This window comes from Aphelocoma coerulescens, chromosome 12, assembly GCF_041296385.1.
Source record: "Aphelocoma coerulescens isolate FSJ_1873_10779 chromosome 12, UR_Acoe_1.0, whole genome shotgun sequence".
Taxonomy (NCBI): Eukaryota; Metazoa; Chordata; class Aves; order Passeriformes; family Corvidae; genus Aphelocoma; species Aphelocoma coerulescens.
In genome coordinates, this window is record NC_091026.1 from 5,401,948 (window position 1) to 5,423,014 (window position 21,067).

The 21,067-nt window shown below is 40.6% G+C and overlaps 1 protein-coding gene across 7 annotated transcripts in view; it reads right to left on the reverse strand.

Annotated features, from left to right (window-relative positions):
• PRKCD (protein kinase C delta) overlaps nucleotides 1-21,067 on the reverse strand; it is a 60,762-nt gene that overhangs the window by 10,219 nt on the left and 29,476 nt on the right. For 2 of the 7 annotated variants that reach the window (XM_069027807.1, XM_069027803.1), the window contains exons 2-7: nucleotides 15,574-15,708; nucleotides 11,411-11,610; nucleotides 10,083-10,143; nucleotides 1,497-1,653; nucleotides 832-863; nucleotides 67-152 (exon numbers count right to left, since the gene is read on the reverse strand). In XM_069027807.1, the coding sequence (XP_068883908.1) occupies nucleotides 67-152; nucleotides 832-863; nucleotides 1,497-1,653; nucleotides 10,083-10,143; nucleotides 11,411-11,610; nucleotides 15,574-15,688 (651 nt within the window). In that variant the 5' untranslated portion in view covers nucleotides 15,689-15,708. Of the gene's footprint in view, nucleotides 1-66; nucleotides 153-831; nucleotides 864-1,496; nucleotides 1,654-2,985; nucleotides 3,035-6,966; nucleotides 7,080-10,082; nucleotides 10,144-11,410; nucleotides 11,611-15,573; nucleotides 15,709-15,896; nucleotides 15,980-20,350; nucleotides 20,444-21,067 lie in introns of those variants that run through there. The other 5 variants (XM_069027806.1, XM_069027804.1, XM_069027805.1 and 2 more) reach the window with 5 other exon arrangements.

Genomic DNA, 21,067 nt, shown 5'->3' on the forward strand with positions numbered 1-21,067 from the left:
GGTTTTGTTAGTTCAGCAACGTTTAATTACATAATTACACTCTAAATATATTGTTCCAGCTCTTACCATTGTGTCCCTGCTGTTGGCTGCAGTACCAGTACACCTCCCAATGATTTTATCAATGCATTTCTTATGAATAGCAGCATTGCATTCTTCAAGACATGCACAAGAAAAAAAAGGATTTCTTCATATAATAAGCACATGGGATGAGGTGTTTGCATTTAACAGCAGAATGTGAAAATCATACTCCTTTTGCATTATACTATATCCACCAAAAGCTTACTTTCTATCAAGATAATAATCTTTTTTAAGCTGATTCCCCCACCCCTTTTCTTTTACCATAAACTTTATTTCTAAAGTAAACCAGCTTCCATTAAGCAATGCCCCCAGCATTTGCTAACAGGACAATACTACACTTTTGAGTTTTACCTTTTGATAGGTCCTCCCTGCTTAGAATAATGCACAGATCTATGCTAAGTCAAAAGTGATTTTCAATTCAGCTGTAAAAACCCTCAATAGTTGTAATTCATTTTAGAAAATGTTTCACAAAAAACTGCTGCCATAAATGAGTGCAACTTTTCAATAGCATTACAGACTTCTGAGAAGAAGAGCCAAGTCTACATCTTGATACTAAAACCTCAGGTAGGAATCATAGTCAGATTCCTTTGGTTATTGTGCAAAATTGATATTTAACATCTACTGCTAACCATAGTGATGATGCATTGTGCCATGCAAATTTACAGATTTTTTTCAAGAGTAACTATTAGATCTCCAGATTCACATGGAAAGCAGCATAAGAAAAAAGTAAAACAAAATAGAAAATCAACTTACGTCTACATTTGTATCCCTGCTTGTTGAGTCCCCTGAAAAACAAATTATAAAAAAGGAAATCAATAAATTTTCTGGAATAAAAGGTAGCTGGTTTTTATTTTATTTTTACTATGTCAACCAACCAATTAATAAGCTGGTCAAAATTCTGCTAATCAGAATTCTCTGTCTTAGGAAAGCAGGGTTTAGAAGATAAACTCTTGTGTTTTGATAGACCAGCAAATTAGGAGAAAAACCTAGAAATGACAATGTTTTAATCACATGGGAAATCCTCCCAGCCTGACTTAGGACAAAAACAGCCTTACTACCCAAGGGATCCAACTTCTGGCTCTCTGTGGGTCTTTAGTCTCAGACCCACCCATCTCATTCTCCTGTGACAGAGCTGCTGATGATCACAGACCAGATATCACTTGAGGCTGATGGAATTTCTGTCTATTACTTCAGTGGCAAAAATGTTCAAGCTCTATTTTTCATTTTTCATACATTTTTTTATTTTTCAATGTGAAAGACAACTATAGTTCTTAGGTATAAAAATGCATTTAATGAGTATATAACCTCAATTCCTCAACACACAAATTTATTTGTCACGTTTTGTCTGAGTATACCCGAAGCGAATTTTGCAGTTATTTGGCTCTTGAAAGTGGGGAAGCTTAGATTTTCCTTCTTACCAGACAAAGTCTCTGCAGACAGAGCAAAATGTAGGTTGTCCAAAGAAGGTGGCAATAAATTCATGGTTTTTGATGTAGTGGATTTTGGCTTGCTTGATAGCCCCTCTCCTGTTGATAGTTACTGTCCCCTCCTCTTCCTTCATCGACTGTCTGCAGTCTGAGGGGGAGACAAGAAAACACACTTTTAATACTTCCAGGTATTACAAAGGTTAATAATCACTTCTCCCAAATGTTCATCTTGTTTTTCTGTTTCAGACTCGTGTTTCTGTTCATTTTACACCTGCACTCGGCAGACTTTCAGTCCAGCAGGGGTGCTACAGGAGCACACACTGCTTCCCAAGGTGTCCCTGTGCAAGCGCTTCCCGCTCCTGCCCACGCAGAAAAAGCCTTCAGCTGATGAACTGAGAGCAAAAAGCAGGGATGGAGCACAGTTTTGCTAGAGAAGTGACAACCATTTTTTTCTTGAAAAAAAATAAATACACGATTTATGATATGTGATTTATGTTTAAGACAAAGAAACTTTTTATTGGAAGCAGGAGGGTCAGCAAAGCCTTCCCATGCTGCTGCTCTGCCTGCCCTCCTGAACCAGGACTACAGTAGAAACTCAGATGAATTGCTGCAGGACCTTCTGGGTGACCACAGGACCATCCTACTGGAAGGTGGCTTTCTGCCAGCCTCCAGGATCATTAAGCAGCAAGGACAAATGAGATTTTCAATTAGAAATTTCCATTTTGCTGTCTCCTAACACCCATGTTTTATCTGTCCACAAGTCTCAGTCTCATTCCTCTCCCCTTCTAGCCCCCATGGAGTCAGATTATTCAGTATTATAATAATGCTACCTGCTCCCATCTACTGTAGCATCTAATACTGAATCACATAGAAACTACACGTAGCATTAAGGCAAGAAATAAAACAACAAACAAATTCTCAGGCTCCAAGTCCAAGTGGCTCATACAGGTCCTCATTAGAGGTTATGGTTGTTTTCACTCATTTCCAAGGAAGCTTCTGAGTTTTCTTTTACAAAAGTGAGTATTTGTGGCTGCAAAACTGAGATACAAACTCAGACTATTTAGTCTTAATTAGGCATTTTTAGAGTCATAGGGGTTTGTAGCAGAGGTAACCCAATGCAGGTGTATCAAGAAACGGGGTAAGTGGTGATTTAACCCTAGAACACATTTCTTGTCAATTGAAAGGAGCTGTTGAGGCACAATCCCATCCAGCAGGGAAAGATAAAGGCTTGAGCCAGCAATAAGGAGCTGATCAGCCACTAACTCCATCAGCTCTGGCCAGCAGCTTGTGGGTCCCAGCCTGGAAGAAATGTGGACATGGTTCACATGTCCAAAGTGCTGCAAAGCTTCAACAGGAGCTTGCTCTTTGCAGGCTGGGAATTTCCACAGCAGTGGAGTAAGGAAAAAGTCAGAAGAGCATTTTTCCCATTGTCAGTATAACAGCTTTTAAAAATTTGCTCTGTTGCATTGCTGCCTTTTACCATTATCAGTGGGAGCCTTGATTGTAGCACTGACAGAAGCAGATTTGTTTCCTTTGCCGAGTCACACTCGCTGCAATGTCTGAGCTTACTATGAAGTTACCCAGGAGCTCTGGTTTTTTGGCTGCTAGATGCACCTGGTTCTTGTCATTTTTTTTAGCTGGCTGCCACCACTGCTATTCCAGCAGACTGCTGAACCTGGAATACAATCTGTCACGTGAACATTCTGAGTGTCCTAAATGAATTTATCTGTCACAGCCTCCAGCAGTCACACTGCAGCACCATGTACTCTTAGAAAAGAAACTACATCAGCTCAGAGGCTAAGGAAAGATTAAGCATATTAGTGAGAAAAGAAAGTTCAAAAAAGGTCTCCGGTTCTGCCACTAGGTATTAATGTACTTTTCTGAGGAACTGGCCCCCTGGTTCAGAGAAAAACCCATCCTGACAGCCCCTGAAAGGACCTCCCAGTGTGCACTCTGACAGCCCCTGAGTTACCTCTGCCCCTCCAGGAACAGGATTCGTTTTCGTTGTTCAAACAGGCTACTGAGTTCCCCCAACACAAACTCATCAGCTGCTGCACTTCAGCTTGTGGCAGTCTGCAAACAGCGCTATCTCTTTGTTTAATCCTCCTCAGCAAATACACAGACCTCACCCACTGCTCCCCAAACGCTGCAGAGAAACAACACTTGTGTGGTGCAAGGGAAACAAGGTGGTTGAGAGGCAGCAATACTTCATATTGTTTGCTGCACCAAGAGGATGTCTTTGTAAGGGAGATTTAATCAGTAACAGCAACAAAGCAGAGAAAGGCCCTTTGCTTTATGGCAGTATTCTGAGGAGATCACCTGAGATGCAGCAAATTAACAAACAAAAACCTTTCTAAAGTCCATAACAACAGCAAGCTAAGTGTTTAGTGAGGAAAAAACGGGTGAAGAGGACACCTCATGCTGAAATACTTGGAGCAATTTAGTATTGTTGATACTTCGTGCAGAAGTCTCTGACAAAACTTGATCAAGATATGGGAAACACTGGTGTTTCCTCCCTGTCTGAAGCCCTGATATCAAACTTAAGAGAAATGTGTGAGACTCGCATTTAGTTCTTTGAGAGGGTAATTATATAAACGAATTGCTTTGGGTTTTTTCTTCTTTTTTTTTCTTTGCACATTTTCATTAAGTATACTTCAATGGGGAAGAATGCTTGAGCACAGCAAAACCTCAAAATCTGCATGTGAGAACACAGAGTCTTTACAACACCAGCTGCCCTGTTAGATGCCTTTGCGAAAACCAACTGATATAACAAAGTAGAGCTGAAAACATTTTTGTCTGGTTCAGAAGCAGCAGAGGGGTTTGGAGAGCAGCTGTGACTCAAGTTCATCTGGAATGAGGTGGCTCTGAAATTACAGTGTAATTTCAATTTACTATGGGCACGTTTAACAAGTTATCTTTAATGTGTAAATTGCTTTTAATGTGTACTGCTCCAGAAAAATTTAAAGCAGCTCAGCCAACCCTGGAGTTAACTGAAGAATAAAGGCTTAATTTCAAAGATGCAGGGAAATCAACAATTGCAGGGAAGTAACTTTCACAACTGTATGGATGAAGGGTGGAGATGGGGGGGGGGGGGAGAGAGAAACAAAGGGAAAAACTTTGCTTCCCCCTCCAAGCAAGCCAGGATTCCCATAAATGAAATGCCTGTCATGAACCAGCACATGGTCAGAAAGAGCATGTACAAAACAGCTGAATCAGCAACTAGGATCCAGGTGACCTCTGCAGCATGGACGTGACATTAATCATTTTGGAGCCAGCACACACCATTAAACATAATCCATTTCCTCTAGTGAGAGCTGTGGTTAATATTTGTCACTGACATATTCATGTATTTCAAGGTCCCTTCTCAAAACTTGCAGCTGATCTGACACAAGCCCCCAGAACTCCTCTGTGCTGTCCTTTCATGAAGAAACCATTAAGCAGGGCTGTGAATGGACAGTGCAGCTCTCCAGACTGCTCTAAACACACCCCTGTATTCACTGCTCAGCTGCAGTGCCCGTCCTGCTGAACATTTCACAGTCCCCACAGCCACTAACAACACCCAACCCATTGCCTGGAAAACATTTACTAAAATAATATTGCCAGGGCTCTGCTGAGCTGTAATAAACCTCAAGGTGAGATGTCACATTGTCTCAACTGAACCTCAAAAGTCCAAGGACAAAAGAAAACAACCTCAGGATAACCCTGCTAGTTTTTTTAAAAGAAAGCATTGAAAAAATATTTACCATCTTCAGAGTTCATTTTTCATTTTAACCTGCTCATTTCATGGTGCTGTTTGTGAACAGAGGAAAGATAACAGTGCTACTGTCAGAGACTGGGAACCAGGACTTCACTTCAAACAGGGACAGGAAAGGAATTTTCTGAGCTGGTTGCTCAGGCTGAGATTTGCCTGAAACTATTATAAATTACAAACCCCACTAACATTTCTGTTCAGTGTCTGTCTCCTTCTGCTGTTCTGCAGCCTTGCACTTGGCTTTGTTAGAAAGTTAACTGCACCTTCAGGTCAAGAAAAATATTAATCTCTCACAGCAATCATTGAAAGGGAAAGCTTGTTCCTTACAAAGGAGACTTTCCCAGAACGAACTGTCTCAGAGGCAAACTGCTCTTTAACCTGGTCCTGGAGAAGATTGCTTTAAAGATCATCTGCTAAAAAAACCAACCCAACCAAACCCAAAAAGCCCAAGAAACCATTTACAGAAATAGAAGTTTCCCAAAAGCCTACAGTTCTGTGACATGAACTTGCTATGTTAAATCATTTTGGTCTTTGTGCTGCCCCTCTAAAGAGGATCACAGGTCTGGGTCAGAGCACTTAGTTCCAATGTCCTGCCACAGGCAGGGATAACTTCCACTAGACCAGGTTGCTCAGAGCCCTGTCCAGCCTGGCCTTGAACAAATCAAGGATGAAGTCCTGCCTTGGCTCCTGAGCCAGCACCTACTGCTGCTCTGACAGAGGGGCTGCTCTGCAGCTACTTCAGTATGTACTGACCTAACCTTTGCTAGGCATTACTGACACCAGTGGTCTTGTAGAAAAGTGTAAAACAAAACATCAGCTTTAACAAGCACTGCTTTTTAATTCAGGATTTAAAAAAACCCCAAACCAAACACACACCAGCCTTTGTAGTGCTCCCACCCACCCAGAGCTGCAGTGCCCGTGCTCAGCGTACAGAGCTCTTGTTTTACAGCTCAGTGTTTGGTAAATGCTTCTGCAGAGACCTCTGGTATTCTCATTTGTGGTGATAAAACCAGGAATAAACTGGAAAATAGGTTTTCTTTCTTTTTCAAATTGCACAGTAAAACCAACTTTTAAAGATACAGCATCTGAATCAAACTTTTACTGAACTGAGTATCAGATTTTCTCTGCTCCACACAACACATTAACTACCTTGGGAACCACAGCCACACCAACCTGGTGTCTATGAAATCACTACAACTGCAACTGCCTGACTTTCCTAGAGAAAAATCAGAGATAAAGCCTGCAGATTTTTATTAAATTCATGCAATTGCACTTCTAGGTGCAGATGAAAGCAGATGCGAGGTGCCATTGTGAATAACCTCCACATTTGCAGCATTTTCTCAGTTCAATGATTAAATCATACCAACATCCCCACGTACAACTGTAAGGCCCATTTCTGGCTTTTCAGCCCTCATCACAATTATTTATTAAAAATGTGACCATCCTTCCACAACACTCCTCATCCATAGAGATACTTTCTTCAAATCTCACTTTAGGCCCATACAATAGACAGATTGAAATGGCAAATCTGTGATTTAACCTATTATTTTTCACAGATAACTCAGAAAAATGCTGATGTCTTATGCTTCCCCAACACTCATTTCAACACACAGAACAACATATTCAAAATATATGCAGCTCTCTGGTTCATGTCCCTCTCCTGGAAGTCAGACAGTTGAGATATCAAAAGTTGACATGCAAATCACTCACCTTCTGGTACTTCTAATGGCATTTTAAGGAAAAAATTCACTATCCCTTTCTGCAGGAAGCTGTAACCAGCAAAACAGCAATTCAGAATTCACAATTCAAACCAACTAACACACTCCCAAAGCTGCTAACACTGCACAAGACACTCAGGAGAGCGAGGTTCTGCCTTTTCTTACTTGAGGTCATCATTAACCACATTTGAATAAACAAAGATCAAGCAAAGCATTACACGTATTGCAACTCCCACCTATTAAAACTAAAGCTGCTTTACAGAATTATAACCTAGTTTCAATACTACAATGAGAGAAGGAGAGGTAGAAGGAAAACAATTTCAAAATGAAAATTGAGGTTAACACCCTGTTCTCACATTTCACACACCAAGAGAGAAGCTTTTGAATTTCCAGCACAAGCTCATATTCAAATCACAGGACAGAAGACAAAAAAGTTCTTTGACAGCTCTAACAGCTCTGCAGTCCCCGTTTTACAGGGTCTAGAAAGAAAAAAAACCTCTACGTTTGGTAAGACTTTTCATATGTAGCCCTAAATCAACTGGCCAGGCCTCAATCTGGAACAAGAATATTCAAATGAAAAGTCTCAGTGTAGTCTACCATGGAAAAACCTTAAATACCATCTTATTCTGTGATTTTTTTTTTCTCTCTAACAATGTACCTGTTAATGGAGCAATAACAGTCTTATTTCCCAATACTGCTCTGCACCATCAAAGCAGAAGAAAGCAGTTTTCTCTGAAGGTGGCAGAGTGTTTGCTACTTAGAAGAAAGGTTTGAAAAACAGCAGCTTCAGTTTGCAAAACAAGCCAAAGAAGGAATTAGTCACTTTTGTGAAGTGCCTGGAGATTTTCAAACAAAAGGTAGCACCTATAACTCAAAGATACAAATGGCAGCAATACCTTTGAATAAACCAGGGAACGACTGAAATACCAGTTTCAGAACAGGCCTTTTTTAGTATTTCAGAAACACAGCTACCACAGAGTTCTGCAGGGCAAGGCAGGTCAGAGGGAAAACAAAATGACAAGTGCATAGGAAGGAATGTGAACGGTCTGAGCTTTCAGCTATTAACTGAGGGTTTCAGCAGTGTGGGGAATGGAGGTTAATACAAACATCCTTGCAATGCACCAGCAAACCTCTCTGCTCTCACACTGCTAAGTGCTGATTTACCTAGAGAGAACATTCACAGCACTGCAAGGATGAGCCAAAAATCAGTGTTTGCCTATTTAGCAGTATCACACACTGGCATAAGGGAGGTGTACAACCTTGAGGAGGAGTAGTTTGTTAAAATGGATTGATATTTGCAGCGTTCACATGAAAATATCAGATTGAGTGAGTTTCCTTCACAAAATATTTCACATGAAAATATCAGATTGAGTGAGTTTCCTTCACAAAATGTATAAATGTCTTGAAAGGCAATTTCCATCACTTCTGTGGTTTAGTTACCAAAAATGTATCTGTGACTAATTTCATACAAAGCAGAAGGTAAATAGGAAGTCACTGCAAAGTAGAAGGTCAAGAAAGTGCATTAAGATGTGAATATTAACTTGCCAGTTAGAATATAAATGCATGACTTAATGATCTGTTTGGTATTTAGGCTTCATCCACCACCATCTGCAATCCCTAATAAAGGCAATGAAAAGAACTGCAAGATCATAGCATCTATTTTTAAATTATTTTGATTACTAAATAAAACTAATGTAGTACTTTCAGCACACAAGTTTATTACCTTCCTACTAACAGCTAATAATAAATTATGGAAGGTTTTCACTTATGCCATCTCTACTTTTCCACATGTCTGTGTGGAGAGGAGGAAATAAGCTTCAGCCTCATTAAATAAACAACTGAAAATACAGAAATTGGGTTTATACAGGTTTGCTTGAGAAATTCCTGGGTATCCAAGAGAAACGGATTTCTGTATAGCTCATTAAATAGATATGATCATAATACCACTACCCCATGAAACAGCTTTGCACAGGAAACTATGACAAAGACCAAGATAAATATTTTCTAATACAATGGCTCACACCAGTTTAAATGCAAACCTGAGGAAAGCTCTCCCTTACAGACTCTTTAAAGTGACAGTATTTTTTAAAATTTTGCTTTAAAGAGTTAACTTTTCCTAGGGACCAAAATAACAAGCATATAGGCTGTGTTTTTTGCCATCACAAAGATGAAACATCACCTCTGAAATGTAACCTATGCACATCACATTCCATCTTCAGTACAAAAATGTAGGGTACCTTCACAATGAACTTGTTCTAGAGCTCAGAACTGTGCTCCCTCTATAAAATGTCTGTGGGGGAAAATACCCCACCCATGCTTCAAAACTTCCTGCTTACTCTTTTCAGTTATTTATAAACACATACTATTAAACCTTATAAAAGACTGATAGGCTAATCTGGCAGACCAGTTATATTATAATTACAATATTATTCCCAAGAAATAATGGTTTCCTGACTTCTAGTATGGGAAAGCCTTAACTACAAGCTAAGCAAGTTGTGAAGTGTACAGCATTTCCCTTAGGAAAGGACTCCCCAGATACACAAATCCATGCCAAAATTCTTGGTTTTATCATTGTACTTGAAGCTTCCCTCCTAGCTCATTTCCAAACAGCCTGTGTAGATTTCTGACACAGACAGGCTGCTCACTTTTTGAACTGGTACATCAGATCATTGACCAGATTTGCATTTTAACACTAAACCATTCACTTATTCCTACAATCAGTTTCTGTGATTAGTGAATAGGATGTCTGAATCCCAGGAAACTCAGACTCACTTCACCAATCCACAAAAAAAGTTTCCCACATAACCTAGAGCAACAGATTCAACTTCTTTGCCCCTAAAAAGGAACAGATATTATATTTTCTATCCCATCAAAACATGAGGGCAGACATATTAAAGATCCAAAAGTGCCTAAATGCAACAGCATTTAGACATGAACAAATCCAGCCATGAGTCCACATAACAAAAATAAAAAAAAATTAGCAAATTAATAAAATTAATAACATTCTACTCATTTTATCACCAGGTGATTTTTTTTGTATGCTGCATCCTGTGTTCTGCAAAAAACCTTTTTTCACATAAGTGACTGAAAGTAAACAGTTGACATTACCTGCATCTTCCAAAAAATACTGCACAGCCATCAGCACCTTCCCCTGAGGTTGAAGGTCAAGCTGTGGAAAGAAAGATAGCAACAGTGAAGTGTGTGGATGACTGCATCTCTCAGGAATTTAAACAGCTCTTTCTAGGGTATCAAAGTAGACTATTCAATAACTATTTGATTACAATCCTCTTTCATATCTCACTATTGCAGCTGAGTCAGGGGCTTTTATTCTCTTGCTTTTACTCGTGTGCTGCATTGCTTTGATGCGTCCCCAGGAGTTCAGCATGGTCAGAGTTCACATTGTTTGTCCACGTCCCTTTCCCGTTTCTGCAAAGAAGTTTGTTGGCTTCTGTTTTTACTGTTCATAAACTCAATCTGCACAGGAACCCAGCTCTAAAAGAAAAAGTCTATACAATCCTTTATATGTTTATTGAGAGTACAAACCATAGTGATATCAAATGCTGTTGCTGGCAATGAAAAAAAGTCATATACTCAAAATTTGTTTTCCTTTCCTCCTCAAAACCATTACACATGGTTTCTGTGGCAAATTCTACAGACCAGCAAAAAAAAAAAGTGCTTTTTAAGCCAACAGCTGAGGTCAGTTCCTGTGCTCAGAAAAGTAGCCACTAATTCTTAAACTGCTGCCTTCATAAAAGATAAGAAACTTTTAACCATGTAAGAGTGACTCAATCTTCACTTCAGCACAGAGCAAAGTACCCTTGGGTTACAACTAAATACAACTTGGGATGAAAAATCCAATCCCCAAACAAGACCAAACCACAGTTACATTAGATACACCCATGAACATAACCCAGCAAATCCCATCATTCTACTGGGATAATGAATGAGTTCATCTCTACGGCAATCTCTGGCACTCAGAACATTTGCCCAACAAAGTTTGCAGAAGGCCAAGACCTCAGTTACAGCTACTGATGCCAGGCTGTCACTCCACACACAAAAATAACCTTGTAGGCTAGGCTAAGTGGTCTCTCTGATGGCCATGATGCTCTGTCCAAGTCATGACAGGTTGTACGGAGAAAGATTAACACTGATGATGTCAGTGTGGTACCTGTTCTATGGATAATAAGCAGAGGATTTGAGACGACTGAACTGGCTAAAACTGATCACTGTTAGTTTTTACTCTTCTGAATAATTGTTCTTGTCTTAGAAATCAAGTTAAGGTGTGAAAAAAACCCCAAGTGTACCAGATGAATACAAACTAGAGAGATTCTACTGACCTAGGAAAATCTGCAAACCTACAAGGCACAAGGCATTCATTCAGCTTGAAAGAAACAAAGCCAGGTTGGCAATATTGAGAAATTAATCTTTTTCCTTACCCAGAACTCTGCTTTGCCATTGCCCTTCTTGCACCGTTCTGCCAGCAGTGACACACCCACAGTCACTTCAGACAGTGGCTCTTCTGCTGCTTTCATCAGCACAATCTGGATCACCCGGCCCTCGTAAATGTGGGCATCAAAAGTCGATTTCCATTCGGGATACATGGTGGGTTTCTTCTGAACCAGAGTTTTCCCTCTCTCTGAAAGCCACAAAAAAAAAAAAAGGACAGAAACTGTAAAATGAATATAGATCTAGTACTTAAACTCAACAAAATAAAAGAGGGAATGCTTGTACTGAAACTAAAAGGAGACTTACTGCTTCTTTTACTGTTGTTGGAACAAGGTTTAAATACTCAGTTCAAAAGTTCACGACATGGAAGGCAAAGCCCACCCTGATGAACATGCAAAGGCAGTGAAGGAGTTAACATGGAGCCAGAGAGCAGGAGGGACAAACCCTGATGTGGAATTCATAAGCTGGTTTAGTCAGTCACAACCTGACAAGGAACTTGACATGGCTCCATTCTGGTATAAATCTCCATGAAGTGTCATCTGATCATAGTGAATACCTACTGCTGTAAGATAAATTAAGATAAACCTTACACTGACCCAGTTTAAATTGAAACCAGTGCCTGAGATGAAAGGCTTCACATTTCATTAATCTACTTCCAAGTTATCCCAACATTTCACTTGTATTCATAAGTCACTCTTCTTGGCATTGTACTCTACCATGACTGCTACTTTCTAAAGGGTATTTCAGGGCCTTATCTGTCCTCTGTAGTACATGCAGACCTTGTGTAGTTAAGGAATAACAAAAAAGCTAAAATTACCTCAAAAAATGTCTTTCTTTTTTTTTTCCCCCTTCTTTTTTCTTTGGTTTCATTTCAGAGCATCTCAGCACACTCTTTTGTTAGGAGTTTTACAGTGCTTCACTATTCTTAGTAGATGGATTTTTTTCCTTTTGCCAAGAAAGGCTGGATGATCCTTGAAGTCCATTCCAGCCTGGTATTCTATGATTCTAACACACAGCTTCAGTCTGTCTCACTACCCATTGAACTAATTTCTTCCTGTCATATCTCAGGCACAGAAAACAGCCAGTGACTGCACAGGCTACGAGCAGCTTTGGCATTTTTCTAGAGCTGGGTCTCTAAGTCCCATCAATACATCCAAAATGATGGTGCCTCCTAAGAAACCATAGCCAGCTCTTCCCTGTGACTCTGGCACACAGTGTCACCTCCCAGTTTTCTTCTGATTTGCTGCCAAGCCAATTACTCTCCATTTGTGCCCAGGTAACTGAATGTAATATTCTACATTCTACACAATTTCTGCTACTTATCAAGATAATTTTTTTTGCAATAGAAGTGCTTTCTAAGTGCCCCTCCAGCTCTGAATGATCCATTTGCTGTTAGGATATCAAGGCAGTAGTAAAGCAGATTAAATAGTTAGACCCTTCCCCAGGAAGCCGAGGTGTGGTCTGTTAGATACTTAATATTTTTAAATCTTCCTGGAAATTCAAGGCAAAGTCAGTGTTCATTCATTAAGAGTGTGCTGGATGCACTCCACTCAGCTGTGCTGAGCTCTGCAAACAAGCACAGGGAATGGTGTCCTTGCACTGCTTTGTTAGGGAATGCCTGCCAAAGGCAGCACTGGGAGTTACAGCTTGGACACAGCCCTGAGCCACTTGCCAAAGGACATTCCAAAATGCTCAGAAATGGCCACCTGAGGACCTCTCCATTGCAAACCAAACTTGAGCATCCCTCCTCTACTCAGTCAGCAGCTTTTCTCTTGAATTTGGGGAACTCTGCAGATAGAAAACTCAAGCCCTTCACCATACAAACGTAATTCCAGAGCCCTGTTCTACGAAAAAATTTTGAAAATATTGTCACAGAATCACAGAATTGTTTAGGTTGAAAAAAGACCTTTAAGATCAAGTCCAACCATTAACCCAGCACTGCCAAGGCCACCATTAAACCATGTCCCCAAGTGCCACATTCACACATTTATTTAGAGATTGTTAGGACAGACAGTAAAGGCAAGGAGGGGGATAAAAAGCAGGCTGCCTGCACAGCAAGGCTTTTACACTGGCCTGCTTTTTGGATTACTAAAGGCAGACCCCCTTCATCAAAAAGGCACAGTTCAGGAGGCATCCTTGGCAGTAGGAGAAGCTGCTTATTTGCAGAACCTCTGACAGTAATTTAGGGTTTGCAGAAACAGCAGCAGTTTGTAGAAGAGTTGCTAATACTCTTTGCAAGATTCTTAGAGGAGGAAAGAATGATTTCAGTCTCCACAGGACTCTCTCCTCCCTATTCTCACGTCCCAAGTAATATCTGCTTTGATTAGTCACTACACACATTTTTACCCTACATAAAACAAAGAAGATGTCTGAATTACTGGCAACAGCTTCCAGCCTGCCCATGCTGCTTTTGTAATTAAAATCACAGTAATCAAGATTTGTCATGGATCATAATCCTTGTCTGCAAATGAACACTTAAGTGTCAGCAAAGAACAGCCTTCAAGAACACTGTTCCTGCCTCTGCTGTGCTCAGGCCTCCTTGGCTTCTCTGCTCACACTCCTGACTTCAAAACATGTCACATGTTTGCAAATTGGCTCAATGCCTAATCATTAAACACGAGGATTTTCTTCTTCCTATACAATAAACTTTTCCTTGATCATGTTTCAGCATTCAAATCCAAGAAAAAGCTGTTCCACATCTTGTTAAACTGACAACAGGAGCATCAGATTATTTTCCTGATTACACCAATCACTCACCTCTCCAAGTAGTGCCCACTCCTCCCCCTTTTCTTAGTACGTCAAAGACAGATGGAAGCAAAGACTGGGAAATACTGGAACAATTCTACTTTTCAAAAGCAAATGGCTGGGAAAAAACCAGTGCATTTATTTAGATTACTTTCATTTCTCCACATATTCTGGCAGATGCAACACCTTCAACACCATTTCTTCAGAGGTTCTCCCAGCAGACTAGGAAACTGCTTCTTTGGAGCTTAGTACACTTGCTGGATGACAACACTTTCTGGAAAAGGCACCATGCCTTTATTTATTTAAATTTAAAGTTTAAATGCAGCTTTTGCCCTCAGCAATAAGGGAAAAGACCAATCGCATTGTGAGGAAGAAGAAAATTCACACTTTTCTGCATTCTTTGATGTTTTGTGAGTCCCTAGAGCCATAATGCAGGACTAGAGAGCTGCAGTCGAGCCCAATACAGCAATTCCCTCTCATCCTGTTTGGCTACAGTGATGTATTCTAGCCAAATGTCACAAAATACTATAAACTTTTGGACCAGTTTCTGTAAAGATGAGGTCTTTGAAGGCTGAGGGCCTGGTGAGTCACTTGGTCTGTTCAGTTGGAGAGGAGAAGACTGAGGGGAGACCTCATTACAGTTACAACTTCCTTGTGAGGGGAACAGGAGGGGCAGGCACTGATCTCTGCTCACTGGGGCCCAGTTACAGGACCTGAGGAATGACTTGAAGTTGTGTCAGGGCAGGTTTAGGTTGGATATTTTAGAAAAAAACCTTTAGAAAAGGTTTAGAACCTTTAGAAAAAGGTTCTTCCCCCAGAGAGTGGTGGGGCACTGAACAGGGAATGGGCACATCCCCAAGGCTGACAGAGCTCAAGGACATTTGAACAGCACTCTCAGGCACAGGGCGTGAGTTTTGGGGATGGTCCCATGCAGGGCCAGGAGCTGGACTCAATGATCATTGAGGGTCCCTTCCAGCACAGCTTATTCTGTGTTTCTGGGCTAAGAGGACTTCAGGTACGAGTCATTTCAAGCAAACAATTCTGCCAAAGTGCCTCAGTTACTACAACAATAACAAACTGCACCTCTCACCATTACCTATGCTCCAAGCCAATAAAGATCATTTGCTGCTCTCTGCTTGAGGACAGGTCTCTCAAACCTGCTGCAGTCCAGCTCCCTCTTCATGGCACCCCTACTACACCTCTCTCCTGTGTACTAATAAAGAAGCCTTGTTTTAAGGTGGGGGTAGAGACAACAGCCATTGTTATTTCTCCAATTCCAAAAGAAAAGCTCACATTGAAGTACCTGGCATGACAGAAAGAGCAGGACTCACCGCCATTCACAGATTAAGGAGGATTACAGTATTTCTCAAAAACTTATTCAGGAAAGCATCCCCATTTGTAACCTCACCTGTAAGCAAAGCTTCCTTCATCTTGATAGCACAGAAAGGCTGCAGTTGTTCTCCTTGGTTCTGCACAGGTCCCAGCTCAAACGAGTTGAAAGATATCCGTAAAAAGGGGGCCATTGCTCACGAAGATACACAACCTACTTGGAAAAAAAGAAATAAAAATCACAGAGTAAAAGACCTCATCTGAGACTTGTAAGAAAGCAACACATCTCTCAGCAGCCATCAGAGCTCCTATTGAAGCTATGATCATGTGGTTTCTATTCCAGTATTGCTTTCAAGTGGCAGCTCACAAATCCTAGGAAGTAGCCAGAGCTAGTGATCCAACCTGTGAGCCTCTGTACCTGCACATCCCAGGCACAGAGAAGAGGGACAGGCAGAAAAAGCTCCAGAACTACTGTGCCACCTGCTTTAAAGTGTCAGGAATTACAAGAACTCAAAACACCTGTAATTTCTAAGTCAGCAAACAGGTGTTTCATTACAGTCTTCCCCCATTCTTAAGAGCTCCTGAATTTAGAGCAGATTTCAGCTTACAACTCACAGCACCTTCAGCAATGGAGTTTGTCCTGTATGTCAGTATTGTTTTGTGAAACAAAAAGGACTTGTTCAAAGCAAAAGAGAAAACAGGCACTTGATAGAAAAGCAATGCTAGTGCATTTGGAGAATGAGGGATGCAAGGAAGGAGGGATTAGGAGAAAAGAGATAAGGTAAAAGGAATTAGGAGAAAAGAGTTAACAAGGTAACAGGAAGAAATGGTGGAAAAAATTAAGACTTGAAACTGGGCTGAGCAGGCCTTTCGAGTGTAGATTGTCAACAAGCTCGGTCAAGCAGCACTAGGAAGAACATTTCAAGCAATCCTGCACATGTTGGCATTTTTTTATGTAAAGACATCAACCTGAGAAACAATTAACATTCCCCTTCTATCTCATACAGTCATTTAGATAAAAGACTGAAATCAAGGCTCTTTGCAGCAAGACACGATACAGCTCCTGACAGCATCATTTGCACATCTCCCACTCTCCCCATGTGGAGACCATTTTCAATAAAAAGAAAAATTTTATGACTAACTTTTATGGAGCTAGCTTTTATTAATTGACTGTTTTCCCACTTTCTTTTCTGTAGAGTAAAACAAGAGTTAGAAAGCAAGTTTAGGATTATTGGTACCACTGTTTATCCCCCTGAAGAACTGAAAGCCATGACTATAATTCACATTCATACAGTCACCCAGACTCACAATAAAGCCATAACCCTCCCACACTAATCCACTGCTTATTGCAGCTTGGGGCGCCATTTGATGAGAGTGGAGATTGAGGTGACCTCACAAAGAAAGAAAAATAGACAGCTTTTGTAAAAATTAACAAATACCATCTGACAGCTCACTTTCACAAATGCAACTTAAGCACAATGCTCATCAAGAGCTTTAATGAGGAACATATTTTAGCTGCTCAAGAGACCCTGTGCTCACTATGTTCAGAACTACACCCCAGTGATCAGCTACAGGACTTGCCAACACCAGATCACATATCATTACGACTCAACATGGATGTAAAAGAAACCAGATTTCAGCCTTGTTCACCTCTGGGAAACAGCTCTAAGACTCAGTGAGGCCACAGGTAGAAACAGACTGGGTAGGTAGCTCCCGCTGGAAGGTTTATTTAGCAGAATCACAGGAGAATTCTGCCGTAAGGGACAGCCCAGCTAGAAGTCACAAATTCCAGTAAGCCTGTGACTATATTAACAAAAAATTGGAAAGCACTGACAAAGCTAAACTAACAATTGCACTGATTTCACTCAGCCCGTGTGACTCAAGCCAGTGTTAGTCCTGAGACAGAATACAAGGATTTACAATTTAGTACTTTAACTCCAAGTTATCAGATACACTAAAACCAGGTACAATGCATATGCATTTTGAATAATCCCATAATCTTTCTCATTTCCGATGGCCAAATGCATATACAATATGGAGGCCATATTTTCACCTCTGTTTCACAGTTTTGAATATGGTTATTGGTTGTAGTTTCATTGTGGTCAGCTTCAGAGCATCTCCAATGCTCACTTCTCACTCAGAAATGCTACATACAAGCAATTCAGCAGTTAGGAGAAAACACCACTACCCCAGAGTTTTTGATGATGTTCTAAGTCCAAGGTCACAGTGGAAACCAGAAGAGAACTGCTTGCTTTTACGTTTAACAACAGCTTAAAAAGAACCCCAACAAACTCAGCTGCTGCCTGTTCTTGCCAAGTTTCTCTACTCATACATTATGCTTTTTTCGCAGAAGCAGAGATCTTAAATGCCTGCATGCAAACTCTCACTGTATGTTGTAGACTATACCATGACTGAGAGAGGTTAAGTGAGAAAGGAGGGATTGGATTTGCTCCTCAAATACATTTTCTGATCCTTTCCTATGCTAAGATGTACTGTGAGATAGTTGACAAGTATCAGCTGCACTACTGTAAACAAAAACATACCCCACTAAAACTGTTTTTGGCAGCGAAACTCGGTGAAAGAGATGAATTTTAAATCAACAAAATCTCTCAAAATCCCTGCTGAGTACACTCATCCAAAGTGTTCTCACAACTGAAAAGGAAAGCAGCACACAGGCTTTCCATGGTGCGTTTTACACAAGAGTCCACCTCCAGTCTGTGACTGTCACAGAAGTGACAGCACAAGAGTTGACTCCTGTTTTAAGGGATGTATCTGTCAAGAACTGAAACTGCTGCAGAACAGCAGCTTTGAATTGAGGGAGATTTTACAATCTACTCATATGATCTGCATTGCAGCTATGAAGTAATAAAGCCAAACTGTTTTCCCCAAAAGGCAAGATTTTATCCAAACCAAATGGTGGAAAAACTGAGATGCACGCTCCAAGAATACTGCAAGTTTAAATGACAGGTTCAACATCTCAATCAGTTTCAAAGTCAAAGTACAGTCTGAAAAAAAACCCCAAAAATCGAAGGGAAAATATTCCAGTAACATTACTCTACATGAAGTAGCTGGTGGTGGCCACAGTGGTTTAGAGCACACCATTGGATGCTGTGCTGCACAACCTTCATTTTGTCAAGGATCCCTGATCTTCTCTATTCCAAACTAAACCCATGTTCTATGTTATCTGGGATAGATTCTGCAAAATCCACAATACTTTCCATGGAGCTTTAAAATTGAGAGTTTTTGATTGTTTAATATGGAAAGAAAATCAACCATGTTATTATCAACTACAGAGAGGGGAAAAACTGGAAACATCTTCACACTGTCAAGTCAACAGCTGCCAGATGAACAAATGTTCAATTTTCACACTGATGTGTTTGTAACACGGTTTTAAAGAAACCTTCAAAGCAAATTAAAACCTCAAGTATTCCAAGGAGAATTTTATCAAGATTTGCTGGCACAAAATTCACATTAGATTAAAAATCTTCTCCACAGAGACCGAAGGGACAAAGGGTAAATTCTGCAGTTTCTCTCCTTCCAGCAGTGCCCAGCTCTCAGGGACTGGTGGGGAAGGCAGTGCTTGCCAGGGTTCCTTTGTTGCTCTAATTCTGCCTTATTATAAACAGTGAGGACAAGCGAGCTCCAACACAGCCCAGAAACAAAGACACAGTTGTAACTTTTACACAAAGCAGGAAGGCACATCAAAGCAGTGGATGATCTCGAGGAAAAGCAGTGGATCATCTGGAGGAAACACTGGCACTAGCTGACAACAGAGCACTGAAGAGACTAAAAACTAAGGGGCCCAAACAGAGCCAGGCTGTTCCATCACTGATAAGGACCCTATATATCCATGAGCAATACAATTGAGAAAACTCCCCTGCTGGTTTGTGCCTCTGATTTCCTTGTCTTAGTCTGTGAAACATTTTGCAGATGGATGTAAAGCTGCAACACATCATGGCTTTTCCATGCTGTCTCACAGAACTGCTCTGGGTGGCATCAAGTGCCTGATTCCTGCTTAGCTCCTTGCTGAGACTGCTTCCAGGGCCACACAACTGCTCTGGGAATCACCAACAGCACCACACACAGCTGACCAATTTGCATTCTTCCCTGAAAAGATGCAGCAGTAACTTTTTCTTCAGTAAGATGCAAAAATATAGATCCTTTCCAACTTGCAAGTACCTTTTTTACATAAGGATTTCCTGTCTTCTGTTCTGGCAACAGACAAGGAAGACAGCAACAAATTACTGCCCGACTTCTTGCCCCCACAGCACTTCCAAAAACACAAACAAGGTTCTCTGGTCTTTGTGTACAGCCTGCAAAGGGGATTATGCTGCTTGCATGGCAGTAATACAGGAAAGCCTACAAACAGAGATGCTGGAAGAGTGATTAGCATCCTTCACCAGTGCAGACTGTGTGTTTTTATTGCTCCCATGTGTGACAGCCCACACTCCCTGCACTTGTATCCTTTCAGCTGACGATCCAAGAGAAAAAAACAGTACCTGCACTGCAGGACAACCCACTGAACCAAAGGAATGTGGTGCTAACCACTGTCTACACTGCACATCTATGATTAGTCTACAGAGACTTTTAGCAGGTTCTGTTGCAAGCCCTGGCCTTTATTTGATGTTCTGCAGTTCAATCTCAAAATGAAGTCAGTTTACAAGAGGCTTACTACATTTGCTGCTATGAACCTTGTCCAAAAGATACACAGCAGCAGCCTTCATCAGCTGGAATTCCCTAGGCACTACTGCTACCCAAGTAAACCCTGAAAAACATACTCATAACCAATCTCAAATCACTTTACATCATGACACTGAACACTCACAACCACCAGAGATGGCAAAAACGCCCATTACCTGCAGGTGCTGCTCTGAAAGCTTAAAATCCACAGAGGGCTTAAAAATTGCTCTCCACAAAACAGGGCTAAACTGACATGTTGATGTAGGTCCCTGCAAAAAAAAGAAGAGTTCTCCAAAAGTACTGCCCCTGCAGCAGCATCACTCGTGCTTTTATTTAGGTTTAGCTGTTAAGGTACAACTATGTCCTGTGAATGGTTTAATTTAGAAATGAGAATTGTGGGACTATACTCATGAAAGCAAAATATATGCATCTGGTGATATTTACATAAATGCAATTATCTTCAGAAAGTCAAGGATAAAAAGAACACTTCTAAAACAGCCCAACAGCCCAATCAACTACAATTTCTATAGTAATATTTCTAAAACAGTGTACCTTCATAAAATGTTTTTAAATAATTGCACAAATTTATGAAAAGTAAGAAAAAACAACAAAAAATTTAAGGCACAATTCAATTTACTTCCTGTTAAACTTACTGCAAATTATTTTCCTTTCTGGTAGATAATTTCAAAATGACAGTTCCATACAATGAATTCTAGTGTAAATGATGCAAGTTTGGGGGTTTATTTTGTCTTTTTTTTTTTAAATAGTACAACTAGAGTGGCTCAGAGTCCTAAGCCTAGCTTGGAAAAAGTGTAGTTACCATTTCCTTCCCTTCCTCCCCCAAGTATTTTTGTCCAGATACTTCTGCTTTTGCTGGGTTAGGCCAAGTCCAG